General features: G+C 43.7%; 6 protein-coding genes across 10 annotated transcripts; 3 read left to right on the top strand and 3 right to left on the bottom strand.

Moving 5' to 3' along the window:
* Positions 1–1719: 1719 nt before the first annotated feature.
* Positions 1720–2476, bottom strand: LOC111080973. The gene is made up of 3 exons (XM_041594324.1): positions 2240–2476; positions 2009–2176; positions 1720–1941 (listed from the first exon to the last, which is right to left on the bottom strand). Exons 1-3 carry the CDS (start codon positions 2474–2476, stop codon positions 1789–1791), a joined length of 558 nt encoding a protein of 185 aa, XP_041450258.1. The 3' UTR covers positions 1720–1788.
* On the bottom strand, positions 2401–4675 carry LOC111080978. 5 transcript variants are annotated; one of them, XM_041594281.1, is made up of 4 exons: positions 3377–4669; positions 3137–3304; positions 2894–3059; positions 2401–2430 (listed from the first exon to the last, which is right to left on the bottom strand). In XM_041594281.1, exons 1-3 carry the CDS (start codon positions 3653–3655, stop codon positions 2907–2909), a joined length of 600 nt encoding a protein of 199 aa, XP_041450215.1. In that variant the 5' UTR covers positions 3656–4669; the 3' UTR covers positions 2401–2430; positions 2894–2906. The 5 variants fall into 5 exon arrangements, with proteins under 5 accessions (XP_041450215.1, XP_022232568.1, XP_022232569.1 ...); XM_022376876.2 differs by lacking the exon at positions 2401–2430 and having other exon boundaries at positions 2560–3059; positions 3377–3554; positions 3829–4669; XM_022376877.2 differs by lacking the exon at positions 2401–2430 and having other exon boundaries at positions 2561–3059; positions 3377–3554; positions 4604–4675.
* Positions 3990–7183, top strand: LOC111080976 (probable cytochrome P450 301a1, mitochondrial). Its single transcript, XM_022376871.2, has 7 exons — positions 3990–4539; positions 5213–5363; positions 5587–5699; positions 5774–5967; positions 6025–6226; positions 6286–6451; positions 6510–7183. Exons 1-7 carry the CDS (start codon positions 4244–4246, stop codon positions 7077–7079), a joined length of 1692 nt encoding a protein of 563 aa, XP_022232563.2. The 5' UTR covers positions 3990–4243; the 3' UTR covers positions 7080–7183.
* Positions 7184–7251: 68 nt separating this feature from the next.
* LOC111080979 (adenylate kinase isoenzyme 6 homolog) lies at positions 7252–8005 on the bottom strand. The gene is made up of 3 exons (XM_022376878.2): positions 7863–8005; positions 7655–7806; positions 7252–7600 (listed from the first exon to the last, which is right to left on the bottom strand). The coding sequence occupies exons 1-3, from the start codon at positions 7906–7908 to the stop codon at positions 7271–7273; spliced, it is 528 nt and encodes a 175-aa protein (XP_022232570.1). The 5' UTR covers positions 7909–8005; the 3' UTR covers positions 7252–7270.
* A 203-nt stretch (positions 8006–8208) lies between these two features.
* LOC111080977 (protein stand still) lies at positions 8209–10060 on the top strand. The gene is made up of 5 exons (XM_022376872.2): positions 8209–8383; positions 8451–8683; positions 8741–9052; positions 9236–9367; positions 9442–10060. The coding sequence occupies exons 2-5, from the start codon at positions 8465–8467 to the stop codon at positions 9880–9882; spliced, it is 1104 nt and encodes a 367-aa protein (XP_022232564.2). The 5' UTR covers positions 8209–8383; positions 8451–8464; the 3' UTR covers positions 9883–10060.
* Positions 10061–10345: 285 nt separating this feature from the next.
* LOC111080983 (H(+)/Cl(-) exchange transporter 7) lies at positions 10346–13583 on the top strand. Its single transcript, XM_022376887.2, has 9 exons — positions 10346–10657; positions 10758–10862; positions 10939–11140; positions 11211–12182; positions 12247–12416; positions 12485–12871; positions 12939–13097; positions 13158–13241; positions 13320–13583. Exons 1-9 carry the CDS (start codon positions 10397–10399, stop codon positions 13440–13442), a joined length of 2463 nt encoding a protein of 820 aa, XP_022232579.2. The 5' UTR covers positions 10346–10396; the 3' UTR covers positions 13443–13583.
* Positions 13584–13590: the final 7 nt, after the last annotated feature.

Below are 13590 nucleotides of genomic sequence, written 5' to 3' on the forward strand. Positions count from 1 at the left end.
TTTTTTTCTTAAACAAATCTTTTTTTCCACAATTTTACAGTAAAAACGGGCGTGGGTCGCCGGGGACGCGACCACTTTTTACCAGAGTATATACATTTTTGATCTTATTTAAAAATTTTACATTTAGCATTTTTTTGCTACATCATTAATCTAAATATTTAACTGGTAAAAATTTAAGAAAGAGCTTTTAGATTCTGTTGTTTTCGCACACAAAGCTTTTAATTAAGGCAGAGTGGGCGAGCGAGAAGGAAAATGAGTTTTGTTGTTGTTTCCCGCTACGCGGTGGGCGGGGGGGACAGGGAGGGGGACAGGGGAAGCAACTGAAAATTTATTTCTTCATTCTGGCTATAATTATGATCCGATCTGATTCAGATTCGGCAGTCTGGTAGGTATGGGCATTCTCTACGATACTGCGTTTTTAGTTTTATCGTATCTTTAAAAATGTGCCTCCACAGATTTTCGTCCTTTGTGGGGGCGGAAGGGGGCGGGGCGATATTTTAATAAACTTGTAGCAGTGTGATATCACATGAGTGTGGAAACCAAATTTGGTTGCCCTAGCTCTTATAGTCTCTGAGATCTAGGCGCTCAACAAGACGGACAGACAGACAGACGGACAGACGGACAGACAGACATGGCTCTATCGACTCGGCTATTGATGCTGATCAAGAATATATATACTTTATGGGGTCGGAAACGTTTCCTTCTCTGCGTTACACACATCCAATTTTACCACAAATCTAATATACCCCTTAACTCTTTTTTGAGTACGGGTATAATTACATTTTAAAATTGTTTTGATTTTTTTTTAAATTTAGCTGACATTAATTAAATATATGTATAACTGGTAAACATTTAAGAAGAGCTTTTAATTTTTTTTGTTTTTTTCCCTATTAAATGTTGAAAAAAGGGCTAAATAGACCAGTCTGAAAGTATGCCATAATTTTTTTAATAAAGCAACCCCCAAAAGTATGCCATGGTTTTTAAAGATACTATATCTGATTTGGTTTTAATGCCATTTAATATCCGGAACAGGAGGGCATTTGGAGGTCGATTTTTTCTACTCTTCTTTTGTCTAAATATCGATTATTTATGGGCTGGGCGTAGATTGTCTTTTAGTGAATGGGAGAGTCCTGCCAATCGATTGGCACCCACAAAATTATGAAGATTCATACTATCCTGGATAGCAGGTCCTTTGCCGATCTGGCACTATTTTGCAGAGATACGCGAAATATTGGCTGTGCATATAGTTTAAAAAGGGGAGTAAGGGAGCCCTAATCACTTAACTGATTGTATTGGATTGATTGTCGGGACAGTTAGCATGTGTTTCTATAAAAAAATACTCCAATTGAAGAAGAACCTTAATACATAACTCACTCGAAATCAAAAAACTATTTTTTATACATTATGCATTAGAGCTAATCTGCTTTTACTGAAGCCTAATGGCTCCATGCATAGTATTAAAAAAAACTTCCAGTATTTTTCCGCATAGCTATTTAACTTCCATTAAGCTTCCAAAAACAGTGTAATTACTAAAAGAGCAAAAACAATTGACCGAATTCATAGTTAAATGTTCTGCAGATATTTATTTTATATCAGTTTGGATACATGTAGTATATGCACTAAAGTACATAATATTATTCTGGATGAACACGAATTTCTAAAATTATTGTGAAGGTGTTTTCCGCCTAGAAGAATAATTGTAAACCATTCAAACAATTTATGAGCCGACTATTGTTGGCCCATTGCTTTTATTGTAGCTTTGAAAACTTTCGTACCTATCTGCTACATTTATTGTTCATCTCTAGCGAAAAACACAGACACTTTCAGTTTCCAAACTTTGTTGGTGGCAAATCGCAATTGGATCCTATAGTCACCCTTAGGAAGTGGCAAAGTTTTCAGTAAATCGTCTGTAAATTCCAAGTTATCCATTATGACGTCATGCTTAATTATGGTAATAAATGAATCGAATATTAATTTTTTTCACCATGTTGATGATATGCTAACTCACATTGTATGGACAAGTGTGATTTACATTTGACCGAGACATAATAGCATTGATGACAAGCCCTTCGAAGGACAAATCATTCACATTGGCCATTAGCTGACAGAAATCCTTGCTGACGTTGTAGAGAAATGGACGCCAGCCATTATAGCGCCGATCGATGCTCCAATTCATCTGTTATGGAAAAACTCCAAATAACTATGCCAGTGTCGGCCACAATCTGGTTTCTATACTCACCCATACATTTGTGATGGGCAATTTTAGCATATTGAGGTGTATGTTGATCCCAACGCGTCCCCTAGCGAGGAGCTTCAGTTTGCATTTCGATACCTTCGCAAAGGACTCATCGTGTGACTCACACATGAGGTTGGTAAATCTAGAGTTCGACCTCCGACCCTCGCCCACCACAATGGAGCAGAGCACAATGGCTGCGAGCACAAAAAGCAACCGGACAGATACAAGTTCCGCAAGCATTTCAGTATTACTAATCGCTCACAAAGAAGTCAAAACGGTTTTATACCCATTAAGCATTTTGTTTTAGGGGTAATCAAGTTATAGCTCAATGATTTCGATATCCTCAATAGGAATAACCGAATAATGTATCCGATAAAAACATATATTATGGCGATTACGGCTGCGTTCACGGAAACCTAATGAGTTTTTTTTTTTTTTTTAAACCTCCGATCAGTTACCCCCGCCCACTGATATAGCTGTAGCTAATGTAACAATTAAATATTAATATATATGTATGTAACATTCGAAAATCTTCATTTAATTTATATCCATACAAAGTTCAGGTGTCAGGAGAGTAGTGTATGTGAAAATTCGGATTGTTAGCAATGCTATACGTTTCCCCATCATTAAAAAAGGATTATCTGCAAAACGCAATACCTTTCTGCTCCGGTTATGGTTCATCTCTCGTGAAAAACACAGACACTTGAACTCTCCAAACTTTATACGTGGCAAACCGGAGTTGTAACTTATAGTCTCCCTGGGGAAGTGGCAAATTTTTCAGCAAATCGTCTGTAAATTCCAGATTATCGATTACGATGTCGTGCTAAGTGATGATAAGACAAGGAATTAAATAGGTAACAACTTCTTCACTTTGCACTGATCCATCAGCACTCCACTTACATTGTAGGGACAGGTGTGATTTAAGTTAGATCGAGTCATTATAGCTCTGATGACAAGCCCTTCGAAGGAAATATGATTCACATTTTCCATTAGCTTGCAGAAATTCGAGCTGATGTTGTACAGGAATGGACGAAAGCCATTATAGCGCCGATACATGCTCCAATTTATCTGTTAAAAGCAAAACCAATATAGCCAATAGCCATACGAGTGTCGGCCACAATTTAGATTCTCTATACTCACCCACACGTTTTCGATGGGCAATTGGAATAGTTGCAAGTGCATGTGGACCCCAGCGCGTCCCCTAGCGAGCAGATTGAGTTTGCATTTCGAGAACCGCCCATACGACTCGTTATATGTCTCGCACATGAGGTTGGTAAACCTAGAGTTTGACTTCCGACCCTCGCCGCCCAGTTTGGAGCTGAGAAGCATAACAGATGCGGCCACAAGAAGGCACCGGACAGACACAAATACCGCAACCATTGGCGTAAAACTAATCACACTTAGAAATGGCAACATCATTTTAAATATATTAAGAAGTGACTGTACAGTCCAACTATACGCTAATGTTGATTACATTCCAAAATCAATTTGTATCTAAAAAGTGAGTATGAAATTGTACTACATATAACTCTATATATATTTAAAATGATGTTGCCTTTTTTAAGAGTGATTAGTTTTACGCCAATGGTTACGGTATTTGTGTCTGTCCGGTGGCTTGGCTTCTTCCATTTCTCATTGAACTGCTGAAAGCACGAAACCAAAGAGCAACGAAATGTTTTCTCTTTCAAAAGTTTACTAAGAGGCCGGGTCTGGTGGCTCATTGGAACCGTTGTTGCCGCTAGTTTGTATCGGGCAGCCGTTGAGTGTGGAACGAATGCTCAGTTGTTGCAAGCGGACTCAAAGAGCTAGAAGCCAGTTTCATTCACGCCAGTGTGTCGGTGTATTGGTGTATCGGTGTGTCGGTGTGTGTCAACGCAAAAGCAACGTCAACACAAGACAATTGGAAATCGAGGCATAAAACGAGGGAAATCTGATTTGAATTTAAATCAGTTAGCTTTGGCTGTAACCGAACGCACACACGCACAAATCCAGACCGAAAATATAATAATGAACAAGCTTCCAATGAGTGCTTGGCGAGGCACAGCCTCCACAGCCAGTGCATCCAGCCTGAGGCGAACTGTGACCAAGATTAGTGGCACTGGCCTCCTGCCAAATGAGAAGCAACGTCTGGAGATCCGCGACAGCTCCACGGGCGTGGCCGCCTGTCCCCATTTGCTGGAACAGGAGGAGACAGCAACGCTGACAACGCCACGAATACACTCCACTCCCGAATGGCAGAACGCACTGCCATACAATCAGATACCTGGACCCAAGCCCCTTCCCATTCTGGGCAACACCTGGCGGTATGTAGTAGTCGTATAAGACTCGCGGAACACAAAAAACGAAAGACTCGAGCAGCGAACTTACTTTCACTCTGCGAATTGCAATTCCATTTCCATGCACTCTCCGTTTCACTTGACCCAATTAAGTGTGAATGTTGTGAATAAGTGCTCATAATGATGCTGGTTTTATAGCCATTAATTTATTTTGGCTTTGCCGTAGCGTCCAAAGCACGCAAGCATTCCACTGGCCGTAACGAAGTTTGTTTTGCTTGTTTGCTGCCTAAATATTTAACAACGGCTCGAATGATCGTTTCCAATGATTCTTGTTGAATGTGCGTGTGGTGTGGGTTTCCCAGTACGAGTGCGAGTCCGAGTACGATTCACACCTGCCCTGCCCCTACGGAAATCACCTAATCACTCCCTCGGCTAATCGCTTAGCAATCCGTTCCGACTTAAAATCCGTTCCACACTACGTCATCCCGTTGATTAGCGTTCAATTAGCGCCGTATTCAAGGTCAGACATATCATAACATGTGAAATTTTGGTGCATGCTCCACTCACGTATTATTTTGCGCTTTGGGAAAAAGTCAATGCATCCATCAATTCCATTGTCGTAGAGATTTGTTCGCCATTTGTTCGCCATTTGTTCGATTTGTTTGTCATTAGCCCTAACCTTGGCGGTTCTCCTTCACAGTCTGATGCCAATCATTGGCCAATACACCATCTCGGATGTGGCCAATATATCGTCACTGCTCCACGATCGCTATGGCAGAATTGTGCGTTTTGGTGGACTCATAGGTCGGCCGGATCTACTCTTTATCTACGATGCCGACGAAATCGAAAAGGTAAGTCTCAACATCGTTTTAACTTGGAACACAGCCAAGACGTACAATACGTAGCTTCTGCTGCGGTCTTTCCGCTTGACCAACGAAGCACGAAGGCACCAAAGCATTACAGCAATTTCTGGCACTTTGCGACGCATCCAGCTATGTAGTACAAATTACTGCCAGTTGTCGGATGTTAAACACGCAATTTAAACCACGCAATTTCTGATATTTCATATTTCAGTGCTATCGCAGCGAGGGGCCGACCCCCTTCCGGCCATCGATGCCCAGTCTGGTCAAGTACAAGAGTGTGGTGCGCAAGGACTTCTTTGGGGAGCTCGGCGGCGTGGTGGGCGTGTAAGTGGAACAGCTCATGAATAACACGCATCCGCGTATAACACTGATCCACCGATTCATCATTTTCAATGCAGCCACGGCGAGCCTTGGCGTCAGTTCCGGTCGCGTGTCCAGAAGCCAGTGCTGCAGCTATCCACCATCAGGCGCTACTTGCAGCCCCTGGAGGCGATCACAGACGATTTCCTGGTGCGCTGCGAACACCTGTTGGATGCTAATCAGGAGCTGCCCAAGGATTTCGACAACGAGATACACAAATGGTCGTTGGAATGTGAGTCCTGCTCGTTGCTCCTGACTTTGCTTACGTTAATATTCTTCTGCACGTCAGGTATTGGACGCGTGGCCTTGGACACGCGTCTGGGGTGCCTGGAACCAAATCTCCCTCCCGACTCGGAGCCACAGCAAATCATCGATGCAGCCAAGTACGCCCTGCGGAATGTGGCCACTCTCGAACTGAAGGCTCCCTACTGGCGCTACTTTCCGACGCCCCTCTGGACCCAATACGTGAAGAACATGAACTTTTTTGTGGGGTAAGTGCGCACAATAGAATACCTAGAAGCAGTTAGAATACCCCGTTCCGCTCTTCCAGCGTCTGTATGAAGTACATACAGAGCGCCACAGAGCGATTGAAGACACAAGATCCCAGCCAGCGTGCCGGCGAGCCCTCGCTGGTGGAGAAGGTGATTATGTCGGAGAAGGACGAAAAGATAGCCACCATAATGGCGCTGGACTTGATTCTAGTCGGAATTGACACCGTAAGATTATATGAGTCTCTGGAGTATTCAATAGAAACCTAAAAATTACCACTTCCAGATATCGATGGCGGTCTGTTCAATGCTCTATCAACTGGCGACGCGTCCCGAGGAGCAGCAAAAGGTTCACGAGGAATTGAAGCGGCTGCTACCAGACCCAAACACACCGCTCACCATTGCGCTGCTTGACCAGATGCACCATCTGAAGGCATTCATCAAGGAGGTCTTTCGCATGTACAGCACCGTGATTGGAAATGGACGCACACTGCAGGAGGACAGCGTCATCTGCGGCTACCAGGTGCCGAAGGGAGTGCAGGCTGTCTTTCCCACCATTGTGACCGGCAACATGGAGGAGTATGTAACAGACGCGGCCACGTTCCGACCCGAGCGTTGGCTGAAGCCACAGCATGGTGGCGTTCCCGGCAAACTACATCCGTTTGCCTCGTTGCCCTACGGCTATGGTGCCCGCATGTGCCTGGGGCGGCGATTCGCTGATCTGGAGATGCAAATACTGCTGGCCAAGCTGCTGCGAAACTACAAGCTGGAGTACAATCACAAGCCGTTGGACTATGCCGTCACATTCATGTATGCGCCGGATGGACCGCTCCGGTTCAAAATGACGCGCATTTAGTTGCCTCATCAGTTGTAGATTTAAGATTTCGATTTTATACTCGTTTGTATGCATGTAGTTTGTTGTAAATATTTGCTAAATAAATATGTCTTAACAATACATGGATTGCGAATACCTTGCTTAATCGGAAGTAAGGCACAGCCGGACTACCCAATGTTGACGATGATTAGCATTTCCTCATAAGAGTATGTTTATTTTCTCTTCCACATGCGGTACCATTGTTTTACTGTTTTCAAACTTTTATCGGCATCTGCTGCCGTTTCGCCGCATAGTTCGTAAACAATATCAGCTTTGTACGACTCGCGGGCCTCTTCCAGAATAGTGCCAAAGATTTCACACTCAATATTCGATGAGAGTTTCTTCTTATTGTAGTTGCGTTCTTTTAAGCGATCGTAGAGCGTTTTATTGGGGCAGGTGACGACGAAGACAGCTTGAAACCAACGCTCTGGAAAGAAATCGCAGCCGTGATACTCCACGATGTTGCCGCCCTTCTGCATCAGCGGTTCCAAGTGGTCCATAAGCTAAGAACATTCAATTATAGTTCAGATTCTTGGAAATATTTCTAGCAGTAATACCTTGTCTTCATCTAGGATGGGACAATCGTATTCTTCGTCGTGCTCCTCAATGTAGTCATGTTCCTTGGCAATCTTTGAGCAGTCCAACCAGGTGAACTTCAATTGTTCGGCCAAACGCTCGCACAAATATGATTTTCCCGCTCCCGGTGTGCCTGTGGGTCCAACAACATGTTAAAATCGTACAATTATTTGCAACAAACATACCAACCGGTGATTAATATGTTTGGCTTCGCATCTGCGTTTGGTTCCGACATCTCATAGCCCGTAATATATTCCTATTTTTATATATTGTTTACTTTTGTTGAAAACGTGCAGATACCGCCTATCGGTGTTAGGGTTGCCACAATCACAATGTGATCGAGCAATATATCGAGTCGAACTATCGAAAACCCTGGCGCTGGAACTAATTAATATTTAAATCGCAAGTAGCTTTTACTAAAATATTTCGTACAACAAATGTATAATCAAGACAAAAAAAATGATCAGGTCTTTGAATAAATAGCACCCATAAGTTGGGACTTTTTTTCTTGCCATATTTATCTGGCAATCAAATATTATATCGTACTTGTAGATGAGATGTTCCTTTTCCGTTTTGAACCATTGTTCACAGTTTGCCTTCTTCTCTCTTTTCGAAGTCCTCTTTGCGAGCAGAACTCATAGATTCATGTGTGGTTGTATCTCTTCTGCCGCTACTTCTTTTCACAATTTTTGCACAGATTTGTCGCTGCTGTAAGTAATGGTTTTCGTGATATTTTTGTAATTGTTTTTGCATAATATTAAATGAAAAAAAAAATAGGAGCAGCAGGAAGAATGTCGGGAATAATTTCTGCGGACAGGAATAATCCTGAGATTAAGTCTGAGGTGGATTTGGAGCAGCGCCAACACGTTCCCTACATACTAAATGGAGAGCTGTACAGCATTCAAAGCCAAATTGGGGATAATGTTGTGGTCAAGTGCTGTAATTGTCCGCCGGATCGAGTGTATCGCGGCAGCGTGCGTTCTACGGGAAACTTTCATATGCACATCAAGGTAGAAGCGACATAACACTCCGCCATTTCGAGTAATTGACCTATGATTCCGATACAGCGTCGCCACACATCGTTGTTGGGGAAATTGCATGAAATGAAGGTGACTGCCCTAGAGGAGCGCCGTGATCGAATTATGAAGAACCGGGCCATTGAGAAACCCCGTAGGAAGAGACGATCCACATCGTTGTGCAAGCCTGAAACAACAGGACCGGCTGCGGCGGCGCTTGAGCCGGTTGCACCGACTACTATAGCTACGGGAACGTCCTCGACGCCGACGGGAAATGAAACGCACGAGTTGAAAATAAAAACGGTGTTTCAGCGCCACCAACAAGAGCATAGCGAACAGAAGGAGGAGACGAACACAAAAACAGTAAGTGAAAAGCGAGATGGCAATATGTAATAAGCTATGCAGTTTACCGTTAAAGAAGCATGCGTGTGTGTTTGTGTGTGTATCTGTTTCGGCAGAGCAACTCAATGAAGCACAAGTTTTCATGCATTTACATATGTACATGTTTGCTTGTGTATGTGCTCATTTTGTTGGTTCTTTCCTTAGCCTTCTCCTTCCGTGAGCGGCTATTCGACCTTAGATCACAACCAAAATCACGTGAAGCTGGCCGCGGCGAAAATGGCCAACTGTACAGATAATTCGAATAACAATGGGCTAATTGTCCAACATGTTCATACTGTAAGTACATATTTACATTTTTCATAAAGTGTGTATTTCCAAATATGATATATTATTATTACTATTATTCTAAGCTTCCAACTCTGAACCCCAGCACGGTGGATAATCTTATGGCCAATTATAGCCAACTTACTCCCATGACGGCTGTGCGTCAGGTCGTGCATTTGGGCCACGTTAAGCAGGAGCAGCAACCAAATAATTTACCATCGCCATTCCGTGCGGATCAACCGGTGCCCATTGATCTGACCACAGCTTCCGTAGCATCCTCGCAAAGCGACAGCAAATCCAGCTTATCCAGCAAATCGTATTCCCTGGAAGATGTTCAAATGGCTGCCTCATTGTCCCATTACATAGATGGCCCACCCAGAGACATACTGCATCGCCTTGAACGCACAATGACGGATATAAGTCAGGAGCTGCGCTCCCGCAACCAAATTGAGCACAACCGTTTACTCCTGGAGGCAGCCAAATTCAAGTTCTTAAACCCAAACTTCCAATTTGAGCCCACCCTTTAGGCCAGTTCGGGGATCGAAACAATTGATGAATTAAAATATATGTATGTATATGCATTTACAAAATATATGTATATTCCAACATCCCACCATATTGGTGTGGCGCTGATAACCGTCTTGAGTATTTTGTATTTCGCAACGGCAGTATTCAATAAATTAACTAATGTTCCATTTAACTGAATAAGTTAATTCGGTCACTTTTATTCAGTTATAGTTTTTTCGATTTTGTTCCCTCTCTACATAACACACCTTGTAGCTCTCTTAGATGCTTCATAGTATTTTCCGCGAGGGACATCACCTTGTCCAATGCACGCAGCGCAAATTTGTAAATTGTAAATTTGTAATAATTAGAGCTGTCAAACGATTGATAGTTGAGCCATCGATAGCTTTGAATGTTTTGAAAAAAACAATCGATACTATCATGATAGTCGCAAAACCGTCGATAGTAGAGACTAGCAGTAAAATATCGATACTATCGATAGTGCCCTCGAAGGTTTGGCAATAATAATTTGTAATAATGGACGATGCGAAAACTTTAATTAGTTTAGACCAAGAAAGCACCGACGACGATGAACCAATTGTAACGAAAGTGCCAGAAAAGAGTTTGCCAACGCCAACAAATCACCTTGCAGATATCCTAAATGATAATGTTCCAACAACGAGTAGTACAGGTGTCCGCGTAGGTAATAACAATTCGGGGACTTTGAAGCCCGGTAAAGACGACGGCGACGACGACGTACCCGCGTTGCTAGATCACACCCCCTCATACTCAGGCAATGTAAGTTTCTAACAAAGATGAATCTGATGAATCATCATCCATTGTTGCAGTTTAAAATTAAGTGCGTATCACTAAGCCCACTTTCTACTTGTATTTGTAGGCATTCAATGGAAACTTGCCAGCTAATGGTCGTGATAACGCCGAATCGGAACCCATTTTCCGCGTAAGGTCTCGAACGGCAGCATCATCGACTCCCAATTATGAGGTGGGTGTGTGTGTTTTTGGGGTCTCTCCTCGACAAGTCTGTCTCTCTAAATGCATAATCTAAATATCATTTTCAGAGCTTGGACTATGAAGTCTGCGAAAATACGCTATTTCAAGACGAACAACGAAAGAGCCTTACGGAGCGGTTCTCACTGCGGAAGGATATCATACGATGGATCATATTCATACAAATTGGCATCATCACAGCGCTTATTGCCTGCGCCATAGACATTATCATCGAAGAACTCTCCGAACTGAAGTACATGTTCCTCATGAACTGTGCGTAAAGATGGATTGGCTCAACAGACTTGATTTGCTTATTTATCTTGATATTTTTGTTTATTTGCAGCCGTCGAGAGCAATGTTCCAAAGAGCGATTTTACGGGCGGCGATTTAGTTGTGCCATTCCTCTACTGGCTTCTATTGAGCGTCGTGCCCGTGGCTTTTGGAGCTGCCATGGTTACATACATTGAACCCATAACGGCGGGCAGTGGCATTCCGCAGGTGAAGAGCTACCTCAATGGCGTGAAAATACCACGTATTGTGCGCATCAAAACCCTGGCCGTGAAGGCTATTGGGGTGATCACCTCGGTGGTCGGCGGTTTGGCTGGCGGCAAGGAGGGGCCAATGATACACGCCGGCGCTGTTGTAGCCGCTGGCATATCGCAGGGAAAAAGCACCACATTCGTAAAGGATTTCCGTGTCTTTAAGGCCTTCAGGGATGACCACGAGAAGCGAGACTTTGTCCTTGGAGGCGGCGCTGCTGGAGTTTCGGCCGCTTTTGGCGCCCCCATTGGCGGTATGCTGTTCTCGTTGGAAGAAGCAGCCAGCTTCTGGAACCAAAATCTCATCTGGCGCACTCTCGTTGCCTCAATCATTAGCGTCTTTACGCTGAACCTTGTCTTGTCCACATATCACGGCGCAAACGATTTCACCTTCACAGGCCTCTTCAATTTGGGAAAGTTCGATCAGCCGCTGAAATTTGACTATTTTGAGCTGCCGATCTTCATGCTGCTGGGCGTAACCGGAGGCCTACTGGGGGCCGCCTGGAATTCGCTGAATACAAAAATCAACAAATTTAGGAAACGTTACATTCCGTGGAAGCTCGGCAAGGTGTGCGAAGCCGTTGTGGTGGCCATGCTGGGTGTCACGCTGGCATGCACGATGATCTATTTTATCAACGATTGTCGTCCGCTGGGCAACGATCCAACCATCCATCCAGTTCAGCTGTTCTGCGAGGACAATGAATACAATGCTGTGGCTGCACTCTGGTTTCAAACGCCCGAAGCCACAGTCCGATCTCTTTTCCATGATCCACCAGGTGGGCTAGTAGATATTTCTCCTCGAGGGCCATGAATCTTACATTTAGTTTATTTTGTTTGTAGGATCCCACCAAATCCTCACTCTGGCCGTGTTCGCGCTCGTCTATTATGTGCTTTCGTGTGCCACCTTTGGCCTCAACGTCTCCCTTGGCGTCTTCATACCAACAGCTTTAGTAGGCGCTGCCTGGGGACGTCTCTTAGCCATGGTCACGTTCTATTTATTTCCTGAAACTGTAAGTAACATATCGCTCATGCCAAGTCCATCGGTTAATCCTTTGCGTGTAAACAAAAAAAAAAACAGGAATTTTTGCATCCTGGAAAATATGCTTTGATTGGAGCTGCCGCCAATCTGGGTGGAGTGCTACGCATGACCATCAGCTTGTCGGTTATCCTGATGGAAACAACTGGCGTGGAGACGTCATTCTTTTTCCCCCTGATCATTGCGCTCATCAGTGCCAAATGGGTGGGCGACTACTTCAACGAGGGCATCTACGACACCCAAATCGAAGTGAATCACGTGCCCATGCTGCCTTGGGAGCCGCTGCCCCAATATAAAGGCCTGAAAGCACGCGAAATATTGAGCAGTCCTGTGGTTTGCATCAAGCTGCGGGACAGCGCCCATTACATCTACAATATGCTGAAGAAATGCGATCACAATGGTTTTCCCGTCGTGGATGACGTGCAGGGTGTAAGATAATAAACTAAGTAGCTTATCCGCGGGACTGACTCTGATTTAACCACATCATTGCTTGCAGGTTCGTCGCTCTGAGGGTCGCGTCTGTGGCATTGTTTTGCGTTCGCAGTTAATTGTCATCCTGTTAAAGTCTCTGTATGTGGAGAACAGTCATTTCTGGCTGCCAAATACTTCAATACAAACGTTTCGAGATGTCTATCCGCGGTACCCATCTATTAAGGTAAGGACTAAAAAAAAAACTCTTCAGATTCTTCAATGATTTTTTTGCTGCTGGTTCTAGAGCGTGCGCAAACTGGATGATAAAATTAATTACACAGTGGACCTCTCCATGTTCATGAATCCATCACCAGTGCGCGTCAATGCGGTGAGCAAATACCTTTAGTTTTCCCCCAATGTTCCCCCAAAGACAATCAATTTCATTTACGTCATTTACGCATTGCAGCACGACTCGGTGCCCAGGATCTTTCAAATCTTTCGTGCCTTGGGCCTGCGCCATATGCTGGTCATCAACAACAAGAATCGCATTGCTGGCATTATAACACGGCGCGACTTCATTTACAAGTGATGAAGTTTGGAGTATGCATTTGTATTTAATACAATGTTTTTTTAATTTTGTGTATCGAATACTGCTACCCAAATGTACTGTGCGCGTTCATTTTATTTTAAGGTATAACTATGTCCAATAAACTTTTATATTTCTTTGTAATCGCTTG

Source organism: Drosophila obscura, unplaced genomic scaffold, assembly GCF_018151105.1.
Source record: "Drosophila obscura isolate BZ-5 IFL unplaced genomic scaffold, ASM1815110v1 contig_25, whole genome shotgun sequence".
Classification (NCBI taxonomy): domain Eukaryota; kingdom Metazoa; phylum Arthropoda; class Insecta; order Diptera; family Drosophilidae; genus Drosophila; species Drosophila obscura.